Consider the following 14,954-nt stretch of genomic DNA (forward strand, 5'->3'; position numbering starts at 1 on the left):
TCACAACTAACAGTAGTGCGAAATTGGCAAACCGCAAACCGCGAAGGGAAGAACAAACAACAACTACTCTGATAAAGCAAGAAGAAGCAAGTCTAGTCCTACGAATATATAACAAAGTAATCATTATACCTTCTGTATTCTAAATAGATAAATTCAATAAATAATACTAATTTGACAATAGCACACATCAACCACACAACAATGTCTTCGAAGTATGCCTACGAACAACTCTCTAAAGCAGGAGCAAGGGTAGCGGAAAGAGCTACAAAGGTACCTAGGCATTTACAACCACGTCTTCAAAAGATAATGGAGAGAGGAACTCCTCAATTCAGACGTGGTAATCTCCCACACGTTCGTGATGAGGAACGATTTGATTCTGAGAAACAATGGAGGTTCCTTGTTGGAGATCGAGTCGTTATCACAAAGGGAAAATTGAAAGGTACAGTTACTACCATAAGGATGCATGATAGGAGTACCAATGGATATATATTGGGACCTGGTGGTCCTACGAGGAAAGTCCCTGTTCCTAAGACACTTTGGTCAGAGGGACAAACTACGCATATTGTGGAGATGCCTCAAATTATGAAACGTAAAGATTTAAAATTGGTGGCAGATATTGAAGATCCCAAGACTGGTAATTTGAAAACCGTTGCTGTAAGAGATTTAGTATTTAGAGGTGGGTATTACGATGAAAACTATAAAAAGGTTATGCCCTACAGGTACGTTGCAGGTGAACAAGGTCTTATTGTGCCCTGGCCTAAACCAGAAGTTGTTCCAGATGGTGAATTGGGGACCACTCCTGAGAATGTTAGGGAACAAACATTCTGGGCAGATTCTTATGTTAGGAATCCAATACCTAATGCAGCTTTGTTGACTATAAGAAATCCAAATTCTAAATTTAGGAAAGGTACATTGAAGTTAAAGGATTTGGCGAGATTGGTTGCTCCTGAAATGCCATTGACACCAGAAAGGAAAGAATATTTACGTAAAGAAAAGGAATTGAAGGCGAAGAATAAGAACATATTGGAAAGGCCTGCATTAAGCTTGGAAGATATGCAAATGATCGATAATAGAATAAAAGATCATTTAGAGAAACAATCACGCACAGTGTAAATTGGTTACCATACATAGACTTGTAAATAAAATGAGTACATTTTTACTCCTCCAACTTTTTATAAAATATTCAAATACATCCTCAGGAAGCTGAAGAAACACTTAAAAAAAGACTTTAAAGAAAGTTTTTAATTGGTGTGTAATTAATTATTATCTACATGATTATTTGTTTCCACAAAAATATAAACATAGAATACCGGATTCTTATGTCTTGACTGGAACAAAATAAAATAAATATAACTTATTTTATATATACATTTTGTGTTGGTATGGTTTTTCCCGCTGGCATATTAGTTTAATTTAATTTTTTACCAGTAGAGTTATTATTTTTATTTTCATCAAATAACCAATCCCATCTTCCCTTTTTATGAAGTATAGCCAATAATAGTACAACAGGTAATTGTAAGACACTAGTCATCGAAAGTTTCCTTGCATAAACATTAGCCATAGAAATCCCCTTATTAAACTTGGTCTTATCTTTCAAATATTCCTTAGAATAATTCAATCTTTGTTGCCAATAAAACTTAAAAGCCCAATAAGATAACCAAGCATTAACTATTGCCGAATCAAATTGATAATACCAATCTGTTATATTAAAATAAGACAATCCAAAACATAAAGGAAACATCAATAAAGTATACCTTAAAGCCACTCTTGCATTTAATTTAGGATTCTTCCATGCAGTCATAACATACCCTGCATTCTTATATTCATTCCTTACATTATGACTCAAGGCATTAAAATGAGGGAATTGCCATGCATACAATAAAGTAGCAAGGACCCAAGCTCCCGGATGACTCAAAGGACTAGCAGCAGCCCAACCCATTAATGGTGGTAATGCCCCAACAAGAGCTCCAATCCACGTATTAATGATATGCTTTCTTTTCAAAGAAGTATAAATCCATGAATAAAGGACAATATTAGAAGCACCCAATGAAGCAACCAAGGGGTTCACCCCGGCGTATAAGATTGTTGTTCCAAGGAATCCCATGACTCCAGCAAACTGATATGCCTGTGTGGGAGTGATTAACCCTCTTACTACTGGTCTGTTATGTGTTCTTGTCATTTGTCTGTCGTATTCTGGTTCTCTACCCATGTTGATTGCATTTGCTGCACCAGAACACATTGTTGTTCCGATGGTTAGACATGTTAATTGGGTTATTGTAGCTGGGTACGGGGATAATGCGTACGAACAAATAGCACTTAGCATGACTAGGATAGTTAATCTTGGTTTTGTCAATTGTAAATACGGATCTATGATTCTCTTTTGGATAGAGTGAGTTGAAGAAGCTGATATGGAACGTTCTAACTTTCTTGTTCGAGGATCTACGGGTTTTACGTTGAATGGGATCGCGGCAGTATTAACTACTGGTGTTCCTGTCGTAGTTGATTCATCTGGTGTTATGTCGTCTGTACATCTTAACGAATTCGTTGCCTTTTCTGCGAGGGATTCTAACCTTTGCTTTTGAAATATCAAATTGGATGTGAATTCAATTGGTTTTGTGCTAACGTGAACATTCAATTTTTTTTGATTTGTAGTGATGTTACGAGTGGGAACGTATGAAAAACGACAAGTTATTCGACAATTGAGAGAGCTTAATGCCACGTTTCTTATGAGAATATTCCTCTGATAAGGAAGGAATTGGAAAGAAGACATTCAAAAAAACAAACTCGGAAAAGTATGCAAAATGCTTGTCTTTTTTCGAAGGGAATAATTAATATTTCTTAATATTACGAGGGCAACTCTATTATATGTATAGTAAGTGTTTCAAAAAATGACTGTTCCGTCTCTTGTCATATGGCTGACAAATCAGACTTTGTAACTGAATGACTTTCAAAACAATTGATAAATGTAGACTATATATAACGGTTACCTGTTTGGAAAGAAAAGAAGGGCCCCTTCCTTTATTTCTTCCTCGGCCAAACTCCGCGAACAGAGAAATATATATTATTAGTTATATAATGAAATGAGAGGGAACTTGGAAGGACATGGAAGAAAAGTGGGCACTCCCACTGGCAGAAACCGCTTACTGTTAGACTCTTTCCGTTGTGTATACACTTGCGTAAATTTTATTATATTGTATTAGACTATATGATTATATGGAACAGACAAAATATCATGCACTCTTTTTGCTCTTGATAGAATCTACTTCAGCTTCCTTCTTCGTGGCTTCCTTCTTTTTCATCTTCTTCTTCTCCTCTTCGTCCTTTCTCTTCTGTTCCTTTTCTTGAGCCTCCTTCTCTTGCAACTTCTTATTCTGTATCTTATTTTCAATTAAGTCATCGAATGCAATGATAGCCCTAACAAGATTACTTATATATATCATCATCAATTCATCGTTTGTCTTTACAGTTAAAGCCTTCTGCAAGTTATTAGAAGAGTCGATCACATCTTGTCCTATACTACTACTATTACCCTTCTTCTTATTACCTTTAACCATTTCATCTTCATCTGGCACACCCAAATTAGGTAACAAGTTAAAGACATCTTGTAATTTACCCAATATAGTATGGTTCACAGGTAATTCGTTATTCGTTACTTTAGCCAAATAATTAGCAATATCATTCAATTTACTTTGTAATCCTTTTAATGATTTCAGTTGATTAGTTAATCTAATAGATAGCCCACCTGCAGCTTGATCACGAACATCTCTCAACAAATGTTCCACACCAATCTCTTCCGCTTCTTCCGCTTCAATATCACAAGGCAAATGCAAGAAAGTCTTCTCAGTCGATGTACCATCATCTTTAATTTGTTCCACCGCCATATACGCATCAGTAGGCAATCCGACCCCCTGTTGTTTAGCATCCACGATCAACAACAAAGGATCCGAATCACACGAATAACTTCTAAACAATTCATTAATTTTCAAATCAGATGCTTTCAATTTAGGACCACTATGATACCACCCAATCAATTTCTCCTTTGCGTTGATCTTCTTACACATCTCATTCATGTTCTCGATATAATTATGATCTAAGAACCATACGTCTGGATTTTTCTCATCTTCTTCAAAAGGTAATGCGAAGGAATTGGTCACTTTGATAGTGGATGTGGAGGAATCACCTAGAATGACACCAAGGACTCTTTTGCCTTCCTTTGTGTGGGTACGTTTGTAATGGTCCAGGACGGATAGTAATACTAGTGGAGCAATTGTCACTTTTTCATGGGATAATGTTCCTGACATGTTTTGCAGTTATTGATTGGGTATGTATGTATGAGTATGTGTCTTCAATAATAGTCGGAAAGGGGTCTTGATGCTTTGTTTGACTGCTGGTCACTAACAAGCTCTTATTCTTTCTCTTTAAGTTTTGCCACCTTTTAGATTCCAACTTTCAGCTTAAAGGTTTAGACGTACATAAAAGCATTATACGTATAGATATTTGACAAAATAATTTTTATGCGGTAAAGCCGGGTAACGGTAAGAGAGTGACACTGTCGCTGCTATGGTATAGAAAAAGTACAGCTTCTAAAAGATTGAGAGAATATATATATATATAGAATGATGAATTGTTATGCAAAAATAATTTTCTTGTTTCTTTCCTAGGAGATTTTTGAAATCATGAGGAATCCCTTACCGGCTCTGTTGCATCACTAGATGACCCTTGAGAAGAAGCCGGGCCAGGCAAAATATGGTGATGTCCAGATGCTCTAATGTATGAATTATCTTTCAAACTTGACCTACAATACGGAATGTTTCTAAACCATTTATCATGTAATAAATCACTTATTGTGGCTCTTTCATCTGGATTCACTTTTAACATTCGTGAAATTATTGGTCTTGATGCATGAGGTAACCTTCTCATCACTCTATATTGACCATATTTAGAACAATCATTATGTGTACTTTTTCTAGGTAACGTTGTATTTGTGGAATATGAATGGCGCAATTTTATTCTTACTAATTGTTCTTGTAGGGGTTGTGATTGTGACGCTATTGGTGATGATGATCTAGTGTTTGATTGTTGGTGTTGCCTTTTGATGAGGATTTTTTTCTCTTTCATTAATTCTTCATGCTTCTTAGCAGATTCTACATAATCATGTTTTTCTGCCAAATCCTCTCTACAATAAAATTCAAAATTTCGATCTTGATCCACTTGAGGAATCTTCCATGGGAATTTCTTTAACATTAATGCATAAAATATTATACCTAATGACCAGACATCAACAAGTGAAGCATTATAACCTGGAGTTTCTGAATTAAACACTTCTGGTGCTAAATATGGATCACTCCCAACAATACTTTGGGACAAGATCACTTCATAACCCTCCTCCTCATGTTGTTCATCTGGAAGATACATATGTGATTTTTTGGTTTTAGTTTTAAAAATTGTTGCACTACCGAAGTCTATAATTTTCAAAATACCATGTTCATTCATGACACAATTATCTAATTTCAAATCTCTATGGCTTATCCCCAGGGAATGTAAATAATTCACACCCAATGCCAATTGTTTAAAACTACAAAATAATTCTCTTCTTGACATTTTATGTTCATCAGACATCACCACGTTGAAGAAATCGAATGGACAATATTCCATAATTTGTGATAATTCATACTTACTACTACTACTACTACTATTAGCATTGTTTACGAACAAATCATACGTTTGAATCACGTTAGGATGGATTAAATGAGAACTTATGAGGAATTCCGAAATACATCGTTTTTGATATTCTAATTTGGTTTCATTTTCAATTCTATATTTGAATGTTTTCAATGCGTAATGTTGTAACGTACTGCGGTTTGTTAATTGGATTACTGTACCGTTTGCACCTGTCCCCAAATGTTTTGTGAATGTACCATATTTTTCTTCTAAATATTTTAGATCATGATATATTACGATACGATTCTTAGTAAATCTTGGAAATTGTTTTGTAGTAGTGGATGTTGGTTGTAATAAATTTTTCAAATGTTCATTAAGTTCATACAGTGGTGATTCCTTAAATGATGCTGAATGTTGTTGCTCCTGTTTATATTTATGTGATTTCTTCCTCGTTTTCGGTATGGCAGGGTTAAAGAACCTTTTCAAGTCCAGTAAAGAACCTGATGAATTCAGTTTAGTAGATGAATCTGTTTCATTAGCATCCTCTTCTTCATCAGATGATATGGATGGTACTGTCGATTGGTTAGAAAGAAATGATGATCTTGATCTTGACCTTGACCTTGACCTTGATTTGGAGAATATGGATTTATTCCTTGATCTACCTCTTGAAGTTGCACTGTTAATTGATTTATCGTCTCTAAATGAAACCCTCTCTTCAGATCTACCTCTACGAGTCAATATATTATTCTTTGTAGAGGAATTTTTAGAACGAGCTGATATGAATGAATTTGAACTAAAGGCTTCTCTAAGAGATGGTCTTTTAGGTCTATATTCAGTGTCCTCAACTTTATTGTGTGTATCTTCGTTCATTACTTTGTTTTTAACTTCTTCATTACTGAAAACATTTTCATCAAATTGAATATGTCCGTGTAATTGATTTAACGGTGTATGATTCTTCTCTTCTTCGATAGGATTACTGCTAGAAGAGATATTTTGATTCGAAGTTTTCTCGAGCACTCCATCATTTGTAGATGGGTGTACATTATGTGGAGCATGGATATCCTTTAAATGAGGAACCTGTTTTTCTTTATTCTTATTTTTAGTTTTAGTTTTATTATGCTTATTCTTAGAGGAGAAAAACGTGGATTGTAATAATTTTTGCATTTCTATGTTACGAATGGTACCTTTACGGTTATTTGGTTTTATTGTATCAACGAATGTGAAAATGCCTTTAGGTATTTTCTAATGTTATGCTCCTCGTGACTTCTGTTTGAATCAGTATATCACTCACTGTCTAAAATATATTCCTTCGAGATGTTACAAATAGAACTGCGAGATCTTGAAATAATCGATACGCAGAGGGAAGGACAATCAATTAGAAATAAGAAAGAAATATATATGGTTGATTCAATAGATTCATGGATCAAAGGTACCCTTAGTTCATTCTTACCTCTTCAAATATTTAATGGTATAGTACTAGTATCGCATTTAGTCTACTTGTAAAGTACGCCACCCACCTCCTGTCCCCTCCCCTGCCCTGCCCTGCCCTGCCCTGCCCTTAGCCCCCCTGGCGAAACTCCGTCTACTTCCTGTTATTGTGGAGAGATAGCGAAGGGCAAGAGCCCTTCGCCCTTCGGTTGAATTCCGCGGAGCTGCCCGCGTAATGCAATGTAATGTAATGTAACCGGAATGTTGCCCCAGAATGTTGCCCCAGAGTGTGGAGCTGTCATGTCACCCAAGCCGGTCGAGGTCTTCTTTGCTAAACACCTGCCTGGTCAGCAAAGTGTCTTGCCCCCATCTAGATTTATAGACGATACCTTCCATAGCACTTTATTGAATGATAAATCATGGACAGACATTTTACGTCTGCGTTGACTATCCTGATCCTTTGGCTAACATGTGAAACTCTAGGTACCTGTGCCAATCAACTATTCAATAACTGACTGACGCCCCTCCCATGTATAGAGATTCTTTCCCACGTGATTTAATAACTGGTGGAATCCTAGCAAGCCAGATATAATTATCTACACCTCCAGCCCCGTGACCCCTCGCTTCTCGGTAAGTTCGGAGATGAGAAAGTAAGGAAAAGGAAAATGGTGTCTCAAACGAACCTCGCTTAGGTCGATTCAATTGGCATTATTCTGAAGAAACGGTCAAAGGTCCAATCGAATATACTGGCAGTCTATAAAAGATGAATGAATTGATTTGGATATTATTGTAGATTGAAAAAGAGAAAAAAGAAAGCTCCCGTAGGCGCTACACCCGCTTTTCAATATGACTACATCAACGCTACCATTCCTTGTGTCTGCACCAGGGAAAATCATTCTCTTTGGTGAACATTCTGTAGTTTATGAAAAACCAGCAATCGCTGCTTCCACTGCATCATTAAGAACATATCTTTTAGTCTCTGAAGCAAATGAACAAGATTCTGTAGAGCTAGACTTCCCAGATATAAAATTTAATCAAAAATGGAGCGTATCCAAATTAAAACAAAACTATGAATCATTTAAAGATGAATTACTTCAAAATACGTTAGCTAAGCCATCATCATTATCATATGCTCCTTCACAAGATTCACATCTATCCCCAATCCTTACTGAAAAACTAATCCCTCCTTTACTTTCCAATTTACAACCAAATTCAATCCACTATAATGCAGCTCTTTGCTTCTTATATCTATATTTTTCTATAAACCCTCCCTCTCAGTCCACAATCCCTAATTTGAAATTCACAATCAAATCAACCCTACCAATAGGTGCAGGCCTTGGCTCATCAGCCTCCATCTCCGTAACATTATCAGCCGCACTATTACACCTACAAGACCCTACAAACCACTTAATGAAAATGAAAGATATAATAAATAAATGGTCATACATTGGTGAAAAATGTATCCACGGTGATCCATCAGGAATAGATAATCTTATCTCCACATACGGGAAAGCAATATATTTCCAACGGAATCATCCAGAAAATCAAAAAATATTAACCACATTCCCATTACTTCCTATGATTTTAACTTATACGGGGATCCCAAGATCAACTAAAACCTTGGTAAGTGGCGTTAGATCCCTATATAGAGGTAAGAATACGTTATGTCAAACTTTGTTAGATGCTATGGGGATCGTTAGTGAAGATGCATTGGAATTGTTCGATCATTTCCAATATACTCAAAGCGAGTTTGAAGAGTTGTTCCAATTGGTTAGGATCAATCATGGTCTATTGGTATCATTAGGTGTATCACATCCTGGTTTGGAAAGGATTAGATGCGTTAGTGATGAATTGGGAATAGGTGAGACTAAATTGACGGGGGCTGGTGGCGGTGGATGTGCGTTTACGATTTTACAAAAAAATTTGGAACGGGAACAAGTCGTAGAGTTTAAAGATAAATTGGAAAATGGATTGGGGTATAAGACTTTTGAAACGGGATTAGGGGGTGCGGGATGCTGTTACTTACCAAGGATGGCAATGACTAATGATGATCTCGTTAACGTTTTGAAAGTTTTTAGTAATTCTGTTTCAAAAACTCAACTGGATTCCACATTATTACCTGAGAAATCCAATCTGTCATGGATTATTTGAATAGCTGGAGCAGGGACATATATGATATGCTAGACGAGTCAACGTCGGACCTAAATTAAAATAGATAGAATTAGTGCATTCGTTTGTATGTGTGATTAGTATTGAAAATAGATAGATTCCTTTTTTAGGTAATTTTAATTTAAATATACAAAAAGTATGAAACTGGAAAAAAGAACAAAAAGTAAAGTTCGCATGCTGCAATATAACCATGAATCTGTTAGTGTTGTATGTGTAAGGAGTGTTTCTTGTTTCATCTTCCAAACATGAAAAGGCAATTTGTAAGAAAAATAACCTGTCAATTTTTGCTCATCGGCCCTCGTGTGTGTTTTGTCCCTTCGTTGTTCGAAGAAGTCTAGGTACGGAGTTTCAATTATTTGCTTGAGCTTCAAAAGCCATGTAATTACCCAATAAGGAAATTTACATGACCTCTAAAAGAATAACCAAAACTTCTTAGAACCCGACGCAGGTGATAATGTCCTTGTTTTAAAATATTATGAAAGAATTTTTATATTGACAGAATTCCAATTTACAGATAAGCTATTAAATATATTATATATAAAGGAACAGTCTATCAAATATATCTCTAATATCACTTGATTCATCTTTTATCTTCAGTATTATATTCATAAATAAAACTCATCAAAAACAACATTCAAAAACAAATCAATAGCAACTAAAATAAAAAAAATGCAACCATCTACTCAAGCTACTAAGAAGGACAACTCTTCCGAAAAGAAAGATAACTATATCGTTAAAGGTTTATTCTGGGATCCAGCCTGTGTCATTGCTTGAATCGAACGCCTTACACAGCAGATATCGAATTTTTTTCTCACACTTCTAAAATCCCGTTCTCCAATTATTTTTTTCTATTCTTTTATAATCGTGTTAATGTTGACGAACAAACCAACATTAGCATACTGTACATAACTACTTCATATGTTTTAATACAATACATTTTTGTTCATTTCTTTCACATTTACATGGTTCTTTATTTGTAGTTAAATAGTCTATAAATTACTGTGGATCAAACTGTATGTATTCCATAACAATAGGTGGATACAGCTCCTATATAACATAGGTTCGAAGTAGCGAAGGAATTCATTATCGCTATTGCCTTAATATCCTAACACTAACTGAATATCATTAGAACGCCGTAATGTAAAGTGGCCTCCACTACGATAAGTTTATAGCTACATTAGCTGAACAATGCAAGTTCAAGTTAGCTATTTCTCAATAACAATGTTCCATACCTTGTACATTATTACAATATAAAATGGTTATCCCCTGCAGTATCTGGAATGTGCGGTTTATATCAATTATGATAATATATTTGATTCATTCTACAAAGGTTTCAGCGTTGGTCATTTTTTCTATCTTCTCTTTTGAAGGCCATTTCGGAGCTATATCGATTTCTGACCTTGGATAAAGCCATTCGAATATGAAGAAAAGCATATAATCAATTACACAACATAGTGCATGCAGATGTCTGACCCAAAGCCCTTCTCTTCTATAAAATCGTTTCAACATATATACCCAATTCTTTTCGTCATTAGAAATATTATAATAAACGTCTTCGTAGACAGACACCGTCCTTTTAGCAACCTCTGACCAATCATACATCTCAGTTACTTCATCATGGAAAGTCGACGTATCAACTGCTCTCGTCCGAATTAGCTCAATACCTTTATTAATTGCAGATACTAACGCAGATACCGATGTTTGTTTTGCAAATACTGTCATATGAGGAGGTAATACTTCAGGTATACCACCTACAGCAGTAGTGACAATTAGTAACCCACATGATGCAGCCTCCACTAGAACAGTTCCAAAGGCTTCTGTCAAACTTGCATGTAAATAAATATCACCTTGACACATAACGTCTCTGAAATTTTCATGCGGTACAGCCCCCAATAGTTGAACTCTTTCTTCTAATCTATTTGCTTCTATCATCTGTTGGAAATCAATGAATTTAGGACCATCACCAGCAATAATAAAATTAACTCTATCATCTCGAGAACAAATCAATGGGATAAGACGTGTTAACAAATCTGCACCTTTATTCCCGACCATTCTACCTATAACAACAATTGTAATGCTTTTTTTCTCTCTTGTAAGTTTCATTTCATGCGGAATTGGTTCAAAATCCTTTGCTACAACCGCATTCGGTATAACTGAAATACGTTCTGGTTCTAAAGAGGCTCTTAGTATCATGTTCTCCTTTAAACTGTTAGAAACACAAATAACTCTGTCGACATTGGTGAGTGTAAACGTTAGAATCTTATTTGCTAAAATGGCACCTGTAGTGTCAAATGCATATAAAGAATGGTCAGTGAAAACAGTCGGGTACCCCATAGTATTCCCATGGAAGACAGCTTCATGACCTAATGTAGATACTGCACCATGCGAATGAATAATTTGGATTTGTTCTCGAATTAAAATATTCCTAATTATGGGAAATGTTGAAAACACAGTGGAGAAAGTTGTTTCTTTACACATAACCCAAAATGGAACATGGTAGACTTTTAATCCATTGGTTAAGTATCTCACACCAATTCTATCCTTGTATTGATGGGTGATTATTACGACGGAATGGCCTTGGGATATCAGGTTTTGTGCTAAATGATATATGTGAAATTCTACACCTCCTAATTGAGGGTAGAAAAAATCACAAACCATAGCAATTTTAAACCCCATTGTGGTCAAGTTGGATTTCCTAATGAATGAATCTGTATTCCCACAGCTGAAGCTTGGTTATTTCTTTTTGCATATCATCGAGTAGATTTGTCGTGGCTTTTCAGATTAGTGTAGTCAAAATTTCAAAAATATAAGCGGTTATATTGTAGAATATACACTGTATTTTAGAGATCTTAAACCGCGATCGAGTTATTAGCTGAGACAGATGGGAAAGTGTGATGGATATCAGGAGAGATTTTGGCTTCAAATAAGGTGATATATTAGCCCAGGTCCCATTATAAGAAATATACATACAATGAGTTCACCACGAGATACTGCTAATACCCGGGCTGGATATGATCGTGTCCCAGGTGAAGAGCCAATTAACGATGACTTGAACAGCAGCATTCTTCGCCCATCTTTACCTGTAGAACCACCTTCCTATGATTTAGAATCGGCAGAAAATGATAGGCTTATAGAAAACATGGAAATAGAGGCTCCTCAAGGTGACAGTAGTGGCTTAAGTGAACCTTTTTGTGAGAAATTTAAGCGATTTAGAACCACACTCAGTAATAATGTCGTTGTCCCAGTGCGAGAGAAGATTATGGACCCTTTAGCTAGTTTGATGGCCATTGGTTCAGAAAGGATAGATCTCTATTTAAGTAAGATAGGGAATCCATTAATATTAAGGCGGTTTTTTTACGTCTTTTTAATGTCAGCTATCGCTTGGTTTGTCGCGGTTAGTGGATTATTACCCAGTGGGCATGCCAATGGAACTCTTGGAACGTTTTCTAATCATAATATTCTTCTTGAATATGCAAAACAATCTTTGGATTTATCAAAGATGGAACGTGATCTAGAGTATTTAAGTAGTATGCCTCACATGTCAGGTACCAAGGGAGATACCGCGATTGCTAAGTACATTCAAGAATCATATAGAGCTAACGGATTGAAGTTAGTGAAAGATATGCAATATAGAGTTCATTCCAACTACCCAGGTAATGTATCATTGACTGCATGGACAAGAGATTCCCCAGACCAAGCAATCGATTTCCCATTGGATGAAAAGAATTTCAATCCATTAGGTTCTAATGGAGAATTACAAAATGTTAATCTAATATATGCATATAAAGGGTCTCTAAATGATTTACAAAAATTAAAAGATGATAATATTCTTAACGAAAATGATAAGGATGATGATGATGCTACTAAAGATTTCGTCCTGTTGATGCATTATGATAAATTCGTCGGTGAACAAATGATGGCAGCACAAGAGCTCGGTGCTAAAGGTGTTATTTTCATTTCAGAACCTATGGGGGATAACAAAGATATTGTACAAATGAGATCAGTAGGTATTCCACAGTATGGTACAGGTGATGCTTTGACTCCTGGTTGGTTTGGATCTGCGAAAGATGAGATTAATGCAAATGATTCCAAGACGATACCCCATATTCCATCGCTTCCTATATCCAGAGCTCAAGGTGAGAAGTTATTATCTCTAATTCCTAATAATGGTGTCCAGTTCGAAGATAGTGAATTTAGTGGGCATATTGGAGATACGAGGTTGAATATGCAGGTTGAAAATGCAGTACGTGACCATCAAACAATACGTGATATAGTGGGTAAATATGATGGTGGGGAACAAACTGATAAAGCCATTATTATAGGTGCATCTAGAAATTCGATTAATCATGGAGCTATGTATCCAAATACCGGCACTGCGTTATTACTTTCTTTACTACAATTATTCCAAGAAATGAAGTACAAGTATGATTGGAAACCGTTAAGAAACATTTATTTTATATCGTTTGGTGGTAATGAGTTGAATTATGCTGGGTCCACTGAATTGATGGAGCAACGTTTGAACGCAATGAAAGATGAGGTATATACATATGTGGATATCAGTCAATTAGCGATATGGGATGACGAGAAGAAGTTAAATATCCAAGCACATCCTTTACTGCATGATTTTTTCCAGAATACTGAGAGTAGACAAGGCTTTGAGGTTTCAGTCGAACATATTCAACAATATGGTGATTGGATTCCATTTTTGGCCAATGGCATCCCTGTATCAGTGATATCTGCACCGAAAAATAAAGACAAAGAGCTTCCGATAGATACTACTAGAGACACCTTTGAGAATGCGCAGGCGAAACTACGAGATTCTGAGTCAGTCGGTGATTTAGTACTTTATCTATTCCATAAATGTTTAAAATTAGCTGATGAGCCATTAATACCATTCAACGTTGAACAATATATTAATATATTAGGAGGCGAAGTCAATAAGATATCAGAAAAGGCTTCAGGTAAGCTAAATCTGTCAAAATTGATAGAGGATTTAAACAATTGGAGACGACTTGGAATAGAATGGCGAGATTGGAGAGGTGCATGGAATAAAATCGTTTATGAACATGAAAGTGGAGTTGAGCCAGCACCGATTGCGCCCTCAAGGTGGTTATGGAATAGGAAAATATGTGATATCGGTAGACAACAATGTTTGCAGGATGGGTTGCCCGAACATAACTTTTACAAGAACGTTATATTATCACCTAGAATATGGACCCAAGATGCACCTAATGGTGCCTGGATCTTCCCTGCGATAAAAGATGCCATAGTTGATGGCGATTGGAGTAGAGCACAAGAACAGGTAGACGTGGTAGAACAATTACTACAAAAATCAATGATGGACTTTCTATCACAAGACAATAATAATAAGGGACCTTGGTAATGATTGGTTAGATACTACGAAATCCAGGAACTATTGTGTTTTGTTTTTTTAAATGCTGGATTATTTATAGAAGTATTTAGCACATTTTTCTAAGAAAAAGTGAGCTGTAATGTAATAATTTCATCATGTAACTTTTCAGAAATTGGAACTAATGTCATTTTATCATTGTCACTTTCTGACATATATTTCATTTCATTTAACGTCGCGTTTTAAATAAACGAAGCTCAATACGAAATTTAAATAGGCGTTAACCGATTCCTAAACGTGGAAAATATCAAGGAAGGATGTTCAACTTTTTATTATTAATATGATA

The 14,954-nt window shown here is 35.8% G+C and overlaps 8 protein-coding genes across 8 annotated transcripts; 4 read left to right on the forward strand and 4 right to left on the reverse strand.

Annotated features, from left to right (window-relative positions):
• Positions 1–201: 201 nt before the first annotated feature.
• Positions 202–1,113, forward strand: MRPL40 (mitochondrial 54S ribosomal protein uL24m MRPL40; the record flags this gene model as incomplete). Its single annotated transcript, XM_003672498.1, has 1 exon — positions 202–1,113. The coding sequence occupies one exon, from the start codon at positions 202–204 to the stop codon at positions 1,111–1,113; it is 912 nt and encodes a 303-aa protein (XP_003672546.1).
• A 295-nt stretch (positions 1,114–1,408) lies between these two features.
• COX10 (protoheme IX farnesyltransferase) lies at positions 1,409–2,770 on the reverse strand (the record flags this gene model as incomplete). The annotated part of the gene is made up of 1 exon (XM_003672499.1): positions 1,409–2,770. The coding sequence occupies one exon, from the start codon at positions 2,768–2,770 to the stop codon at positions 1,409–1,411; it is 1,362 nt and encodes a 453-aa protein (XP_003672547.1).
• Positions 2,771–3,230: 460 nt separating this feature from the next.
• Positions 3,231–4,301, reverse strand: RPN8 (proteasome regulatory particle lid subunit RPN8; the record flags this gene model as incomplete). The annotated part of the gene is made up of 1 exon (XM_003672500.1): positions 3,231–4,301. The coding sequence occupies one exon, from the start codon at positions 4,299–4,301 to the stop codon at positions 3,231–3,233; it is 1,071 nt and encodes a 356-aa protein (XP_003672548.1).
• A 373-nt stretch (positions 4,302–4,674) lies between these two features.
• Positions 4,675–6,825, reverse strand: NDAI0K01150 (uncharacterized protein; the record flags this gene model as incomplete). The annotated part of the gene is made up of 1 exon (XM_003672501.1): positions 4,675–6,825. The coding sequence occupies one exon, from the start codon at positions 6,823–6,825 to the stop codon at positions 4,675–4,677; it is 2,151 nt and encodes a 716-aa protein (XP_003672549.1).
• Positions 6,826–7,935: 1,110 nt separating this feature from the next.
• ERG12 (mevalonate kinase) lies at positions 7,936–9,240 on the forward strand (the record flags this gene model as incomplete). The annotated part of the gene is made up of 1 exon (XM_003672502.1): positions 7,936–9,240. One exon carries the CDS (start codon positions 7,936–7,938, stop codon positions 9,238–9,240), a length of 1,305 nt encoding a protein of 434 aa, XP_003672550.1.
• A 687-nt stretch (positions 9,241–9,927) lies between these two features.
• On the forward strand, positions 9,928–10,032 carry NDAI0K01170 (uncharacterized protein; the record flags this gene model as incomplete). The annotated part of the gene is made up of 1 exon (XM_003672503.1): positions 9,928–10,032. The coding sequence occupies one exon, from the start codon at positions 9,928–9,930 to the stop codon at positions 10,030–10,032; it is 105 nt and encodes a 34-aa protein (XP_003672551.1).
• Positions 10,033–10,575: 543 nt separating this feature from the next.
• On the reverse strand, positions 10,576–11,934 carry SPT14 (phosphatidylinositol N-acetylglucosaminyltransferase SPT14; the record flags this gene model as incomplete). The annotated part of the gene is made up of 1 exon (XM_003672504.1): positions 10,576–11,934. One exon carries the CDS (start codon positions 11,932–11,934, stop codon positions 10,576–10,578), a length of 1,359 nt encoding a protein of 452 aa, XP_003672552.1.
• Positions 11,935–12,229: 295 nt separating this feature from the next.
• Positions 12,230–14,641, forward strand: TRE1 (Tre1p; the record flags this gene model as incomplete). The annotated part of the gene is made up of 1 exon (XM_003672505.1): positions 12,230–14,641. One exon carries the CDS (start codon positions 12,230–12,232, stop codon positions 14,639–14,641), a length of 2,412 nt encoding a protein of 803 aa, XP_003672553.1.
• Positions 14,642–14,954: the final 313 nt, after the last annotated feature.

The sequence above is a fragment of the Naumovozyma dairenensis genome, chromosome 11, assembly GCF_000227115.2.
Source record: "Naumovozyma dairenensis CBS 421 chromosome 11, complete genome".
In the NCBI taxonomy this organism is placed as follows: Eukaryota; Fungi; Ascomycota; class Saccharomycetes; order Saccharomycetales; family Saccharomycetaceae; genus Naumovozyma; species Naumovozyma dairenensis.